The 15,885-nt window shown below is 41.7% G+C and overlaps 1 protein-coding gene across 1 annotated transcript in view; it reads right to left on the bottom strand.

Annotated features, from left to right (window-relative positions):
* The window catches only part of TRDMT1 (tRNA aspartic acid methyltransferase 1), a 29,535-nt gene extending 25,912 nt beyond the window's left edge, over positions 1 to 3,623 (bottom strand). The window contains exon 1 of the mRNA XM_071560260.1: positions 3,505 to 3,623. Within this exon, the coding sequence (XP_071416361.1) occupies positions 3,505 to 3,568 (64 nt within the window). The 5' untranslated portion in view covers positions 3,569 to 3,623. The remainder of the gene's footprint in view (positions 1 to 3,504) is intronic.
* Positions 3,624 to 15,885: the final 12,262 nt, after the last annotated feature.

Raw genomic sequence — 15,885 nt, 5'->3', positions numbered from 1 at the left:
AGCTGCCAAAACAGCGAACACCCTCATCCCACAGGCTCAAGAATATGCTGTCATAAAACTAAGTTTACAGAAGATTACAGCCAAAATGGGCATCAAGGTAGGAAAGGCAGCATCAGATTTCCTGAAAAATACCTATCTGCCAATTGAAAACACTGGCAATTTCACAGGAAGGCAGACAGCTGGACGAGCTCTGCTAACCATAACTGGCCACATAACATGGCCAGGAACACGCACTGAGCCATTGCTTGTCAGAGCTGCAAAATCCCTTCTGTAAAACAAGGCAATTTCCTGGTGTGCTGCCACTGAAATATTCCACACTCTTTCTGTTTCCTACATGTTCCTATTATTTCTCTTGGCTGCATAGATTCACTAGAAACCTTATGAAGAAAATATATTATTATACATAATCTTTGTCTCTTGTGGCTAATGAAAGCACTGACAAAATAGAGGTATTTCTTTCAAGCTTCATACTTTTACAGAAAAAAGCCACAACTCTTCTAATATTTCTGTACTTGATTTAAATTGAAGATGTCAAAAAAATCTTCCACTGCTAAATGACAGCCAAAAAATGGAACAGAGACCTTTTCAAATAGCATGGTTTCATGTACACATGTAGGCCTAAAGCACATAAGAAACCCTATTGTTAGAGTCCTTACAGAAGAATATTCATTTTTTTTGTTTGATTTGCACGTAAAAGCAAACACTTAAATGCCCCTTGACTGTATTTGGTTTCTTTATAAACTGTATAAGAAAACTGAATCCAGATGTCTAAGGGACTCAAAAAACCAGCAGAAATTATCAAAAAGCCCGAGTCTATCTACACCACACAGATGAAATCCATTTCATCAAACCCAGCTCTATATAATAACCTGTCATTTAATACATAATTCAGTGCAAATTCCATAGACCCTTCTTATTCATATTGCCTGACTACTACCTTTAACAACACTCTAAACAATGCTTTCATCTAGAATTTTATGGTTGACCCTTTTCTAAGAGAACACAAGGCTTATGTGCTGAGTTCTCATATGCTTCCCAGAAAAATAATACTCAGATTGAAAAATGTTATACCAACTGTAATGCAAATAGCATTGTGTCCATTGACTTTACAGATTTTAATTGGCACTTAACCATTTAGTACTAGTCAAGATCACTTACACAAATAATACTTTGAATGTCATCTTACACACAGTCCTTTCATCTGCTTTGGCTGACACCACTCCTGAGAAATCTCAGTCTCACTATTCACACATACTCAATTTCTCCAGTCAAATGCAAACCCAGAAGAGCAGATATTACAACATACACTGACACTGAAGCAGTTTTGTTTAGCAAGTTCAGAAACAGTAAACTGGGAAATAAATTTACCTTTTCAGGAAATAATACAAGGGGTTTGATTAATTCCTTTGGCCTCCAAACCACACAATATAGGTGACATGATTTCAGACCTTGGGTAGCAATTATCCATTGGGGTTTCACCAATTCTGTTTATGTTTTGGATACAAGTTTACAGTATTCTGACAATCTAATGCCACATTCTCAACATTCCTGTCCTTTTAAGTATTTACTGAGTTGCAAATGGTGTTTTCTTAGGTGGAAATCCATGAAGTATCACATAGAATCATAGAATCGATTGGGTTGAAAAAGACCTCTGAGATCATCAAGTCCAACCCTTGGTCCAACTCCAGTTCACTTACTAGATCATGGCACTCAGTGCCATGACGAATCTCACTTTAAAACTCTCTAGGGATGGTGAATCCGCACCCTCTCTGGGCAGCCCATTCCAATGCCTGATTACTCTCTCTGGAAAGAATTTTTTTCTGATATCCAACTTAAATTTCCCCTGGCAGAGCTTAAGCCTGTGCCCCCTTGTCCTATTGCTGAGTGCCTGGGAGAAGAGACCAGCCCCCACCTGGCTAGAACTTCCCTTCAGGTAGTTCTAGACAGTGATGAGGTCACCTCTGAGCCTCCTTTTCTCCAGGCTAAACAAGCCCAGCTCCCTCAGCCTCTCCCCATAGGGCTTGTGCTCCAGTCCCTTCACCAGCACGACATCATCATCTAGCATGACAACTTATTAACAATTGCAGCACACTAAGACATTTATTATTATGGCAAAAACATTGCTAGATAACTCAGTAACAAGTCAAGGACCATGGTGTTCAGGAAGCAGTCCACTTGCTGCGAAAATATGAAAATTGTCTACAGCACGTAGATAAGCTCCCCATCACCTCAGCCATACAGCTCCTGGAAAAGCAGCGTGTCACCACCACAGCTATGAACACTATGTACAAAGCATAACACATCTTTTCATTCCACAAAAACCCCCAAATCTGCAGTTCCACAAAAAGATACACTTTCTTCTTAATTCTAAGAATGTCTCTAGAAATGAGGAAAATGGACCCTTAAAACAGGTGGTTAGGAACAACATACAAACCTATTTTGTGTATTTTTATATATTATAAATACATATTTTATATATTTATATATAAAACACATATACACATTCAAGCACAAATAGGATAGTAGAAAAAACGCCAAATTGACAATTGTAAGTATATAAATTATGCTAAATGGATTCCACTCTGTAAGCATAAACTTATAATAACGCATAGCTTCATGAAAAAATAACAAGATATGGCCAGTTTCTACCAGGTATTTCTATGACAATGCTGGCTGTTGTAAAGTATAATAAAAGGGCTGCTAGTGCTTCCGAAGGCTGAAGGTTTTGAAGGACTGTAGTTACAATTATTATGGTGATCCTCATAAATTATGCTAATGTGTGCTGAAACCTGGATTTCCAAGTAATAAGGCCCAGGGTACTTTACGAAGGAAATCAATAGTACTGGCTCATTTTTTTATTTCAGGAAACCAATTCATGGAGTCTACAGGGCTTTCTGAAGGTCACCCAGATTATGCTTTTAACAATTCAACAAATGGAGCTCTGGGGTTCCTTGTACCAGTCACTCACCTGAGCACATGGGCTGGTGTGAGCTCTCGATATCAGTTCAAATCCCATATTCTGGTTTCATGTTTATAAAACGTTATACCAGCCTCAGATGCTCAGGCTCATACTGGAACACGCATCAGGTATTCACCTACCTACGTGCCAGGAAAACCAAGCCCACGTGCATGCCCATGGGACACCTGGATAAGGGACACCTGGATACCTGAGTTATCAGCCCATGCGTCTCAATGGCCCCGACCACATTTGCAGCAGGGGCGCGTTTGCACCAGGCAGAGCACATAGCAACAAACACAAAACCATGGCCTTTCCAGAAGCAGCTGCCTGGGACAAAGAAGGCGCACGGATCCCTCGTTTCCATCCCAGCGTGCCCCTGGACACGCGGTGCCGACACCCTGCCTGGGGAAGGGGCTGTGGGAGCGGAGGGGCACCTTGGCGGGCCCCACGAATGGTCCCCCGCACAGCGCCCTCTTCCAGGGGCAGGAGTCCCCTCGCTAAGCAGGAGCCCCCGCAGACGGGCGGCTCGGGGAGGTCGCCGGTACCTCTGAGGGCCTGGTGCATGCCCCCGATGCCGCTGTACAGCTCCAGCACCCGCAGCGGCGTCATGCCGGCCAGCGCGTCCGGCCCGCCCGCCCCGCGACTCCCGGAGCGCCGCCCGCCCGTTCCGCGGCGCTTTGGTTCCCCCCCGCCCAGAGCCGGCCCCGCAGCTCGGCCCCGGAGGAGGAGAAAGAGGAGGAGGAGGAGGAGGGGGGGCGAGGCCACCCACGTTTCAGCCGTCCCTGAGGAGGGCGTGGGGCGGGGGCTTCCCCCGGCCCCCACTTGCGCCCCGCGGGCGGCGATCGCTGCGCAGGAGAGACCGTCCCGGCCGGGACCCCGCGGGGCCATCCCGGGAGCGGGGCCGGCCCCGGCACGGGGAGCAGAGCGGACTGTGGGGCGGGCAAAGGGGCTGAGGCCAAGGAGGGTGGGTGCTCTCCGGCTGGGCAGCCCATACACATGTCCTTCTCCGTGTCCGTGTCCGAGTCCGAGCGTGATTTCGGCCTTAGGGAATGATTTGTGCAGTCATTTCAAAGCCTGCACCGCTGGTGGAACAGGAAGGAGGGAAATAATGGTGAAACTGCCGTAATTTACCCCAACATCACGAAATTGGTGTTGCTAAATGGAAAAGGAAGAGGCTACGCAATGACATTGTTGCCCATGAAAAGTAGTTTGTTTTTAAAACAAGTGTTATGTAAGTGCATATATGCATGCATGCATACTTATATATATATATATGTGTATATATATATAACTCAACCAAAGCACAAAGTAAAAAGCTTGCAGACTGTTGGGTGGGTTACCCACCACAGACAAGCAGATGCTCACCTATGCCTCAGTTTGCAGATTCAGAGTGTAAAATGAAGATGAAACACTAAAAAAAAAAAAAAGAAAAAAAAGTGCCAAATGAAGTTCAACATGTTTCTCAAATAGTTTCTTCATTTAATTATATTTTTGTGGGGCCTCTTAGGAACCTGCCAAAAGCAAATTGGATTTGAGGAATATTTATTTTTTCCTTAAAAGCTGCCTTACACAGCATGTCATAGTTCCTACCTTGACTTGTAGTGGAGGAAGAATTTTTAGCTGAAACTGAAGGACAAAAAAGGGAGAAATCTGCTGCCTTTCAATGCACTGCTCCAGAATATGGGATGCACCAACTGTGGGAAATGGTGAAATTAGAAACAAAATTTCATAGTAAGAATATTGGTCCTTCCCAGCTTTTTCAAAACAATTCTGTCATTCACCTGTGGATCTTCATTATCAGAGTTGGGGCTGCTGCTTTATTTGTCAGCCATGGCAATAAGCAGGTGACTAAAATAAGAAGTCCAAGGTCTACTTCTAGGATTTGTGAAAGTGTAGCAGCTGAGGTACCAGAGGAGAGCAGCACACATTGCACCCAGCAGTAGGCAGGTTTTCTGCACGGGTGGTTGACAGAAAACTGAGAAAAACTGAACAAAAATAGGAATGTGATGGCTGGAGGAAACAGTCATGGCACAAAGATGATGAGGGCTCTGAAGAAAAGGGTTCAGGATGATGAAGATGGCTACAAAGAGTAAAGTTATTATCAGCCAAGAAGTGACACTTCTGTAGAACCCCTTCAAAAATACAGATGCAAAGTGAAAACAAAGAAAATGGCAGCTTTTAGGCTATTGAAATTAGTAAAACTGATGAATGATTTTGAACTTGTTGCCTTGCTGTTTCCATAACCTATGGATCACAGCAATGATAGATACTCTGAGGAGTGGGAGCTGGAGTTAGCCAGAAGCAGTTCATTTATTTGGAGAAATTAATATCAGAGAGGGACAGAGCTGAGACCTGTTTTTCCTTTTCCCTGACTCCAAGGTATTCTTGCCATTCACATAAAGGAAAAGTGGAGTCTGATGGAAAAAGCAGCAGAGATGTCTCTGCTGTGCTGGTGGCAGTAGAACATTACCTGCTCCGGGAAAATCCTCCACCTACTTCTTCCACCGGTGTAGTAAACTGGAGAACCTGATCAACATACCTACAGTGGCAACAAAAAAATTCATAAACTAGGTTTGGATTTTATTGACTTCCTCTTGCAAAGAATGGGAAACACCAAAATTTCCCTGGTGCTCATTTTCAAACCACTGCTAGTAGTCACTTTTATAATTTTGTATAACTGTGTCTGCCCTAACCTCGTTCTTAATTGATAGCTGCAAAAAGGACCAAAATGAAAACTGGAGTTACTTGCAGTGCTCTTTGCTTTATACAATGTAAAGTCAGCATTGTAATAACCATATCTTTTGAATCCAATCTTACAAAATAGTATTTAAGGTATGCAGCTTATTTCAGAAACTGGGGCAATGGCTGAGAAGTGCTGAAATCCATGACCATGCATATCTTTCTTCTGACAAAAAAATGAATGATGGCAGAAAGAGGATGAGGCCTCTGAAAGCATTTGTTTGTACTTCACTCAGAAAATCTTGCTAACACATGTTGCCTCTTCCATAGGGTAGGCTAAATATTGCTCACACTTTGTCTTGTGATCCCAAAGCAGCCACATGTCTGCAAAATTTCCCAACTGGTTCTCTCTGACTTACTGAAATTTGGATATTGTGACAACTCCTTCTTATGTTGTTCCCTGCACATAGTAAATCTCAAGGAACATTTCATTTGGTTCACCGAGGAGATTAACACAAGAGTTGAAGTCCAATGTCCAGCCTTGGGCTCTAAACACTTTTTAGGACACAAGTATGGGCTGTTTCATATATGAATTATGGCTCCACAACATAGCTGGCCTTAAATAACAAGTGATAGGCTATTCTAAAATTATGTTAGTTTATTCTAAATGAGCACATCTACAGAACTATGATAAAGCATTGATGAAGCAGCTGTTTTCTTGACTCTAATGTATTTATAGTAAAATATATTTTCAGCAAATGGATCATTTAATGATATTTTTAAAGATTTGACATAAGCATGTGGTATCAGCATTTTCATTGAGACAGCTTCTGAAACCCCCCCACCTCCTACCAGCTTGCAGCATTTCCTCAATATGGAAGTTTCCAGAGTTTGCCCACATCTCTGATGAGTGGTACGATACAGGTAATCATGCTAGATTTGTAATTGTTGCCCTGGTAACCAACAAACACATCCAGTGAAACAGCTACATGTGGTAAGAGGAACACACAGACAAAACCGCTGCACTCTTTTCGCTTCTTAGAATGCTTTAGAGTTGTTAAAAACGTTACCATTAGCAATGCTGCCAAAGAACATCACAGAAACAGGCAAAAATTACAGCCTTAAGATTCTGCAATGTACTAGTCAACTGAAAGGTAAAATTACAAAATGTGATTGGACTGTGCACTCCTGTCCCCAAAGTGAGAGGAAAAGATTTTCACTGTTGTGTTTCTGTAATTCACATCAGCAACAAATACAAGACACACAAAACTTTTTATAGGCAATTCAAGCCTTCTGCAGTTACATGTAACTCTCCTCTCTGCTGTTCCTGCAGCAGAGCAGAGAGGAACACACCAGCAGGGCCCCTGCCTGCCCCTGGCTGTGAGCAGGAGGTTGCCAGTCTGCAGAGTGTGTAACTGGCTTTTATTGAGGCCATGAATGTAATCCCTCCAGGTAAGGCTGGGTGACGGAAAGTAGTAGACTGTCACTGTGAAGTGTTTGTATTTCCTCTATATTCAAAAAACTGGAGAGAGTGCAAGAAAAATCTCCCTCTGCTGTTACACCAGACGTTTAAAAGTATCTTCACAGTGGTCAGCCAAAACTTCAGTTCAAGCAAATACCAATGTTGATGGCTGAACAATGAAAAATGCTTCTGCGTCTGAATGTCTGCTATAACTTACTAAATACCTAAGTGAGGATCAGGAAGAATATACAGACATCTCAGCTATCTAGAAGGGAAGCTCATGTTCTGGGTCAGAAATCATTGTGGCCAGAAAAGAATGTGAGGCATGTCATACCCTTGCAATGCAACTGCTGAATTGGAAAAAATCACTGCGACTGTATAGCATGAATTATTGTTTCCATAACCATTGGACCAGTAGGTTACTAATAAAACTGAAAACCTTTTGCAGTTTATCAAAATCAATCTGTACCGGATGTAATGTTTCAGGAGGGAATTTATCAGACTCTGTTTCTGCTGAAGTGATGCTCAGTAACAGGCAGCTGTCAGCCACAGATGTGGTGTTTCCAGGAAGCCTTGTGGGCCGTGCCCACATGGCTAAGGAAGCCTATGATTTTCATTTGTAATGCCATGCATCATGCATCTGCCATGCATCACATCACTAGAAATGAAACCCACATTAAATCAAGCTTGTCAGCCTCTCCCAGCACATTTCTAAAAACTATATAGGAGAAGTTTATGTAGCTGAAATTATTTGGAAGAGTGATCAGACACAAACACTTTTAACCTTTCATTTTTCAAATATGTTAATATCTCCATTTCAGGATTTTATTTTAATGTTCTGGTGCTATGCATATACTCTGTAGGAAATAAGGAATAAGACGGCATTGCTTCTCTAACTAAATCCTTACTTTTCTGGCTTAAATACATTTAAATCTAAGTAAATCTGGCCTGTTTGTTATGTTTGGCCTGCAATGGTCACCCTGGCTGGATGAGAGGCATATGTTTACATGATGTTATTGACTTTCTTGTACTTACACATTCCAGTGCTTGACCAAAAAATAAAGGATAAAAACAGCTAGTAACAAAAACAATCAGACACACACATACACACAAAATCATAGCAAACCTTTGCTGGACTGAAGAAAACAGACTCTGAGCTCTAAAAGGCCTGCTTCAGTCAGCCAAAAGATTGCTTGTGCAGTGAATGTGTTTTGAATCAGACCCTTGAAGGGTCACAGGAAATGGGTGACAGCAGGCACAGAGCCAGGCGCTGTGAAGGGGGGATCAGTTCAGAATGAGGTAACGGTGTGGGAGATCCCAGCTTGCTTGCAGGGGCGGAAGGAAATGGTGTGGTGCCTGCTGCTCTGTCAGAGGGAGGGTAGAATGAAGCAAAGGAGACAAAAGAAGTGCAGCCAGTGGGCCTAGATGTGTCTCTTATTGTTTTACTTGAGGCAGGACTTTTCACCTCCAGTATCCCCATATGATTTGCACAACCTATAGTGTTCAAACTCAAAAAGACTTGCAGCTATGTGTTGGTGTTGGTCACACCTTGTGATCACAAGGCCATCTAGTATCACCTAAAGCTTTTGTACACCAGTCTTTTAAGGAGTTCAGCCCTGCCCAAACTGTTTTCATTCAGTCCCATGTGGTGAGTTTAATCTCTGACTAAGATTGTAGTTAGTGCAGGAAATGAGATCTTTTATGCCATGGTGGTATGATTTCAGTAGTAGGGTATTTCCTCCAGAGAGAAAGAAAACCTTTAATCAGTCACAGCAGAGCTATAACTGGGGAGTTGCTGAGCTACCTTCAGATGAGATAAACCACAATTGTACACAGTAAGCACTGTAAAATCTGCCCAAGGAGCTGAGCACTTGGTACCTAGGCAGCACGAAGGTGTCTTCCACTCTGGCTATATTGCTGGCATTTGCAAATTAGTTACTTTAAAGCTAATTTAAAACTATTTGATACCAGTTATGAACCACAAATACAGAAGTGATTGTACTGTAAATACTCTCTCACTTTATATGTGTCTACAAATATCTGTCAAGCACAACAAGAATTGGCTAAACTAAGGACAAAAAGCTTTGCATTTTTCTAAAGTTGAAACAAACATTTTTAAGAAAAAAGGCTGTAAATTTTAAATGTTATTTTTGTTGAGACAGCCTGGAGATAAATCCCCAATAAGCCTAGCCTAAAGGGGTCAAGAAATCCTCAAATAGTTATTTTTGAAGAAGAGAAATCATCTTGCAGAAGAGACTGGCAATGTCAATATTTAGCTGTTGGGAGTTGGGCTGTTTTAAGAGTCCAGCAAACATGTTTCACATAATTCATATGAAAAATACAATGGGAAATTGTGGGAACTGTTTATTGGGAGCCCTGCATGTCAGATGAAGTCCCTGAGGATGATTTCATTGCAGTTTCAGTGCCAAGTCAGATGTAGCACTCGTCTCCCATGATACAGGACACTGTTGTTCAAAAACTAACAATATTAAACTTGAGTAATTAATTAACCTAAACTGTGCATAATTCTCATTATCATACCCAGTCCAGGCACCATGTATATTGTACTATGATAGTATCGTGTTCTTAGTCTGCAGGAGATATCTCAAGATTCCTCTTGATACTGCAGAACTTGCTTATTTTTGAAATACAACTTCAGGACAGTGGCATTACCATATTCAGGGAAAACCATGCCTCTCTCTTTAGAAGATTCTGACACCCAACCTGTATGTTGTTTCATCCTTTGGACTTACATGGTAGGCTTGGTAACTTCCATGTCATGAAGTTTATGGGAAAGGCCTGATCCATGTCAAATGAACAACCATAAACATTGGCAAAAGTCTGAGTCAGCAAAAGTGAAACATCTACAAAGTGCCTTCCTCGTGTCATCCTAGGTCCTTCCTCCTGTCATCCTACACAAACTCTCTCCCACCCAAGACCAAATTCTTAAGGAAAATTTCAGGTAGATGGTGAATTTTCTTTGTAATGGGAAAGATTACACCTTTCCACCTGAAAAAGGATGGATGCCTCCACTCTTAGAGATATTTGCTCTCTTCCTCCAGCCATTTGCGTCATCTGTTCCGTGTTTAACAAATTTTCCACTCAGTTCTTTGTAGGCCACAATATTTTATACATCTTAAATCTGGATCATCTTTCCTCCTTAATCCCAGCTGGACAGATTATATTTATACTTGGATACTGGGCATTGAGCTGGCATGTAAAAACAGTCCATCTTCTCAGAAACTCAGTCTTCTCAGCTTTGGGGTGTGTGCACCACTGCCTCTTTCCTTTGAAAGGAGCCAACTTACCCCAGAATGGCTAACACAGTGTACACTCAGTTTATGAGTCTCATTGGAACCAAGGATTTGGCACAAGAACTTGGACTGGGGAATCCACTAAAAACTTGGCATCAGGGAACTAGCACTGTTCTTCTTGTCCTGGGCATCTCAGAGGAAGAATGGAACAATTGCTGCATGCAATTAATGATTCTGTTGCTGAGTCCTGCCTCTTCCTTAGAAAGATCATCATTTCCTGGTATATCATGGCATGAAAACATTATGCTATTTATGCTTTGTGTAAGTGATGGAACTGGAGGAGAGAGAAAAATGAAATCACTCCTCAGATTTAATTATTTTTTGGCTAGAGGAGCTCTTTAAGCAGTTTGCTTTGAAAAAATTTGGCCAAAAAGAAGTAGTAAAGGTTTAACTGTCAGGGTTCATTAATGGCATGCTAGAATCACTTCTTTTAGCTTTTTCTGAAAGAGAGAATGGATGGATGGATGACTGATCTTTGAAAAAGTTTACAATCTCAAAATTTAAAACAGTGATCCCAGACAGATATGGCTTCCCATTGTAAAGGTACACATGAATGTTCATCCATGCTGTTGACTTCTACCTGTGGCAGCAGTTTGCTGCAGGGATAGCAACTGAGCTCTGAGCAGGATCAAGATGGATTAGTCAGCAATGAGGCAAAGGACATAAAGAAGCTACACACACTATATGTTTTACATAGATCCTGCTGAAAACTGATATTTAAGTTAAATGGTCTTCATAAAGTGCCTGTCATGATCCTTGAACAATTTCTTGGTCCTTGACAAAAGACAAATTTCATGAAACAAGGACAGTGGAGAGATAAAATTTCAAATTATCTATTTTGGGGCACAAAGACTGAGAGATTTTGTTTATTCTGGAAAGCCTTGTCCTTTATGTCCCAGTCATTTCTAACAGTGTTGCTGGCATTCAGCAGTCAGTTATTGCTATTAAATGAAGTGAGGCAGATGGAGTATAAGGTTGTCATCCTTTTTCCTTTGTTTTTTGTTTGTTTAAGAGATTGATTAAACAAATTCCTATACCTGTGGTAGAGCTGGAAAACATATCCTTCTATTCCCTTCCTTTCTCTTCCCTTCTCATATTGCTAGAGGTGTGCATGGTGTTTGAGAAAAACTCAGGGCATAGGGCCGTATTGGCTTAGAAAATAAGCACTGAGTTTGGTACAGAAATGTCCTATTTTGACACAAAACATTCTATTCTGGCAATTAGAAACCATAGTAGAGAGGAACTTAATACGTGACAGTAATAATTCTTTGGAAATGTAAACCATGCAACTGGGTGGCTTGAATCATGTTCAAATCACTTCCCTAATGATGAAACCCCTGCCAGTTTCATGTTAATTTTACATTAAAATAGAATATTTTAGACAGAGTTGATTAGTTTTGAGTATAGACCATAGCATTTACTTGAAAAAATCAGCAGCTAGTCACACCAGTTTGATACATTTTGCAACACTGGCAATGATTATGCGCAATAGAATTTTTAAAATACATTTCATACAAGAGTTTGCCAAGTTCTTTCTTAATTAGCCAAGAAAGTTACTCAAAAGGGGAGACTTCAACGACTGAACCTTTAAATGTTCTGCAGCCTGGTGATATTCACAAACCCGTCAGCTTGTCCCAGTTGGCATGCAGGGTGATGGATCCTCTGAGTTCAAAAAGTCATGTCTTCCCTGGGTGCACTGGCCTTTCTTGGAGGCTTCTCTTTCCACTTGGCTCCCAGCTAAAGGGAGGGACAGGTCCCATCTGAAGATTTAGAATCCATTTTTTTGGAAGCACGGACCTTTCTGTTTTCATAACCATAGCAGTCTTAGTGTTTTCAGGTCATGGCTGAAGGAGGAAGTGCTCTTTTGCACTGAAAGTTGCAGCAGTCTCCCAAGTGATCGGGCTCAGCACTTGCTGTGGTGAGCTGAGCGCTGAGCACTATAGAGAGTTCCTCTTCAGTTGTCTTTAGGGCATTAAAAGCCTTTCATTGGCTCATGTTGAAGCAGGTCCCTATTGCCCAGAGTTTGTCCAAAATTCATGGTGCAGGGAAAGTTTGAAGAATGTCTCTACAGCCCCATGCATGCCAGGGCTTAACACTGCTGTATAGTACTCACAATGAAAATTATTGTATTTGCACAGCAGGATGTTTTTCATGGTTATTTAATATTTATGGGTCTTTTTACACCTCCTGGAAGTAGAAATTTTGCGAAAAGTGCATAAATCCGATTAATGAAAACATTCACATCTCTTTAGTCAAGGTTTATAATCATTGGAAAGCACATTCAGTATTTGGACTAAACTGCTCTATTTCTTACTATTTAAATGAAATGGTAAATTAAAAAAAAGTGAATGCCACTCTTTTCAGTGATCTTTTCAGACCAACAGATATTTTTTCATGAAAATCATAGAAATTATAAGGACTATTTAATTTTTAGAGCAACAGATATTCAATATAAAGCCATTCATGCATCTGCATCCTCTCTCTATGCACACCCATTTTGCTTGTTAATGACAGTTACACACAATACAGAGCTTGTTTGCTAAACTTTTAGGGTTTGATTCCATATTTCCTTCTTGGCAGTGAACGAATACATAATTCTCTGGAAAAAAGCCAAAAACCCACCAAACAAAAAAAAATTCTGCAGTTTGAACTGAAAAATATTACAATAAAAATACCTGTTTCTTTTTTTGAGAGTTCCATTGTCTGACCTCTGCCTTTGTAGAGGTAAGTGATATTGCAGGCTGACTAGGCAGCTACTGCCTATTAGAATTGCAAAGGAAGGCATTGCAGTAAGCGACACAGATGACAACTAGTAGTTTATGAATAATCCCCAGCATGGTGCTGAGTGATGCTATTAGCTGTCTGTTCTTCATGGTGGAAGAGATCAAGATCTCAATCAGCCACTGTCCCATAGCATTTTCCATAAAACTAGACTGATTACTGTTATGTCATTTCCATTCAAAGCACACTTTCTATAATTTTTATGGCTACACTGAGATAGAATCTTCCCTGAAAAGGAGATCTTTTTGGATTCAAGGAGACATGTTTTATTCCTGTTTGGGGTTTGGGATGAAAACGCATGTTAGATTTATTATAGCCTTATAAGAAAGTTGGAGCTTCCTCCATTTACGTATCTGTCTAAGGGCCAACGAGCAAAAGGCACCTAAAGGTTGATTGTAGTCCCATCAACCAGCAATATCTCATCATTTCATAGTGCAAAATAGCAAGGAGGCAGGTGGCCAAGAGTACATATGGCAGTGGTAACATAAACATATGGAAGTTACACTTGAAACATGAGGGGGGGGATTATATTTACTGAAACAAACCGCGGACTTTAGGGGCAAAGCACTTCCTGAATGAGGATGACTTGCATATGTGTGCCATTGAAGGTTTTGTGAAGTATAAGCAAGTTATACTCGGTTAGGAAAAACAGATTGGGCACCAGTGCACCTTTAAAAAACCAACAATCTCCTAAAACTATCAGTATTTCTGAGTAAAACATCGTTAATCTGTGAGGCTGTTGATTATGTGATGGTTTGCTTTTTTTCCTGCTCATAGAATCAGTATGTACTTTTGTGCCAGAGCTCACAAAGGCTTACAACTCAAACTTGATGGCTTAAATAGAGCTATGAGAGGGCTGGGCAGCCCAAGAGCGTCCAGGCTGGGCTTTGGAAACCTTTAGTCTCAGGAATGCCATGTGACCTCTGCCTCTTATTCAGTGGGTGAATGGAATGAGCTGTAGCCCAGGACTTATACTGCGAGCACTTCAGTAGCTTAACCTTGTCAGCTTCCTTTGCTTGAGTGAATAAAGGAAACTAACATTTCAAGGACCTGCATTTAGATACAAACTTTATTTCTGCACTCCTGGTTATGAACAAAATGAAACTAAAGCACAGTTTCCTTTAAAAAACCCCAAGATCTTTAATAAAATATATGGCTCAAATTCTTCCTTGTAAGGTACAATGCTTGAAGTACAATAGCTGACTTTACTGTGAACTGGGATGTAAACGTTACCTTTCTCTCTCATGTTCAGGGTTATAAAAGATTTCAGTGAAGATATTTGCTTTTGCAGGACTACAAGCTAAAAAGAATTAAAAACTTATGGTAGTTTTGCATCCCCCAAGTGCTGAAGTAATACATTACAGAAAATATCTCTACATAATGTTGCTCCCTTTCCATAGGAAAGAGAAAAAAGATGTCCTTTACTGGATGCGTCACTGCAGAATTAGAGAGTATGAATCGTACTTTGGCCACTCAAGTTTTAATTTATCTAAATGACAGGGATTCTGTCATTTCCCTTAAACAAGCTCTGCATTCATACTGAAAACAATCTGCTGTTATTCAGTTAAAGTTTTTCTGTTACCTTTTATGCCATTGCTATTGCCCTGTACTACCTACCTCATTCTTCTCTACTGCTGGTAGCCCCATTTTGGTAGTAAAAATGCCCTTGAAACATTGGGATTTTTTTCTAGCCTTTGATGTTACACACATATTTGCAGATCATGTCTAATGAATAATTATCATTTTGTCAGGTGTTTTCTTAAGACCCTGACCATGTGCCTAATGAAATTAATAGCAAAAGTCTGTTGGGTACACCAGTGCAGAAACAAACTTTTGTCAAAAACAAACTTGCTACTCTCCAAGTGAATATCCAGGAGCAAAATCCTGGATGCAGCTATTTCAGTAATGTAGTGTTCAAACTAAAAAAGTAAGTTGTTTCTGGGATCAGTTAGAATAATGGCACAATTAAGCCTTAGTCGTGTAACTGCTCAGCCAGCTAGAGGAAAAACATACTTAGCCTGTAAAGGACGTCTCTTTAGCATAGAAGTAGGAGCTGAGATTGCTGTCATGGGAGGCAGCCAACGAAAACACATCCATTATTTTTCTTGCTGTTTATTTTGAGCATTTGGCAGCCCTTTTGCATCACTCTTCCCTGATCTTATTCTTTCAGAAAGATCAGAAAGTTCTCAGAAAGTTATATATATGTGTATATATACGCACACATCATACTTATAGGGAATTCTAATAGGTTATTTGGAGTATTTTGCCAGCCCTGTGAAATCACATTAAACCTGCCAACCCCTTCTTGCAGTCACAGCGCTGACTTTAGGAAGGGGACAGCGAGAGGCCAGGGAAGCTCGGCGCAGTTTCGGCGGAGCCGAGGATGCCTCTGCTGTCCCTCGCATCCTCCTTGGGCGCGCCGTGCCGGGTTTCCCCGCGCCTCTCTCCGGGGGCCACCGCCCCGCCGCGCCCTCCCTGCCACGTTCCGCAGCCGCGGCGGAAATCTGCCGTCCCTTGGGGCTCAGGGAGGCTCAGACCGCCACCCTCTCCCCGCCGGCCGAGCTTAGCCGCCCCGCTCGGCGTCTTTGTGTGCGCGGCCACCGCCCCCTCCCCGCGGGCCGGCGGCGGGCGGGGCGGGATGACGGGGCGGGCCCAGCACGGGCGGTGCCGCCCCATAAGAAGGGTCCGGG

This window comes from Pithys albifrons, chromosome 7 (assembly GCF_047495875.1).
Source record: "Pithys albifrons albifrons isolate INPA30051 chromosome 7, PitAlb_v1, whole genome shotgun sequence".
Taxonomy (NCBI): Eukaryota; Metazoa; Chordata; class Aves; order Passeriformes; family Thamnophilidae; genus Pithys; species Pithys albifrons.
Note: the sequence above shows the minus strand (reverse complement) of the source record. Positions and strands in the feature narration are given on the sequence as shown.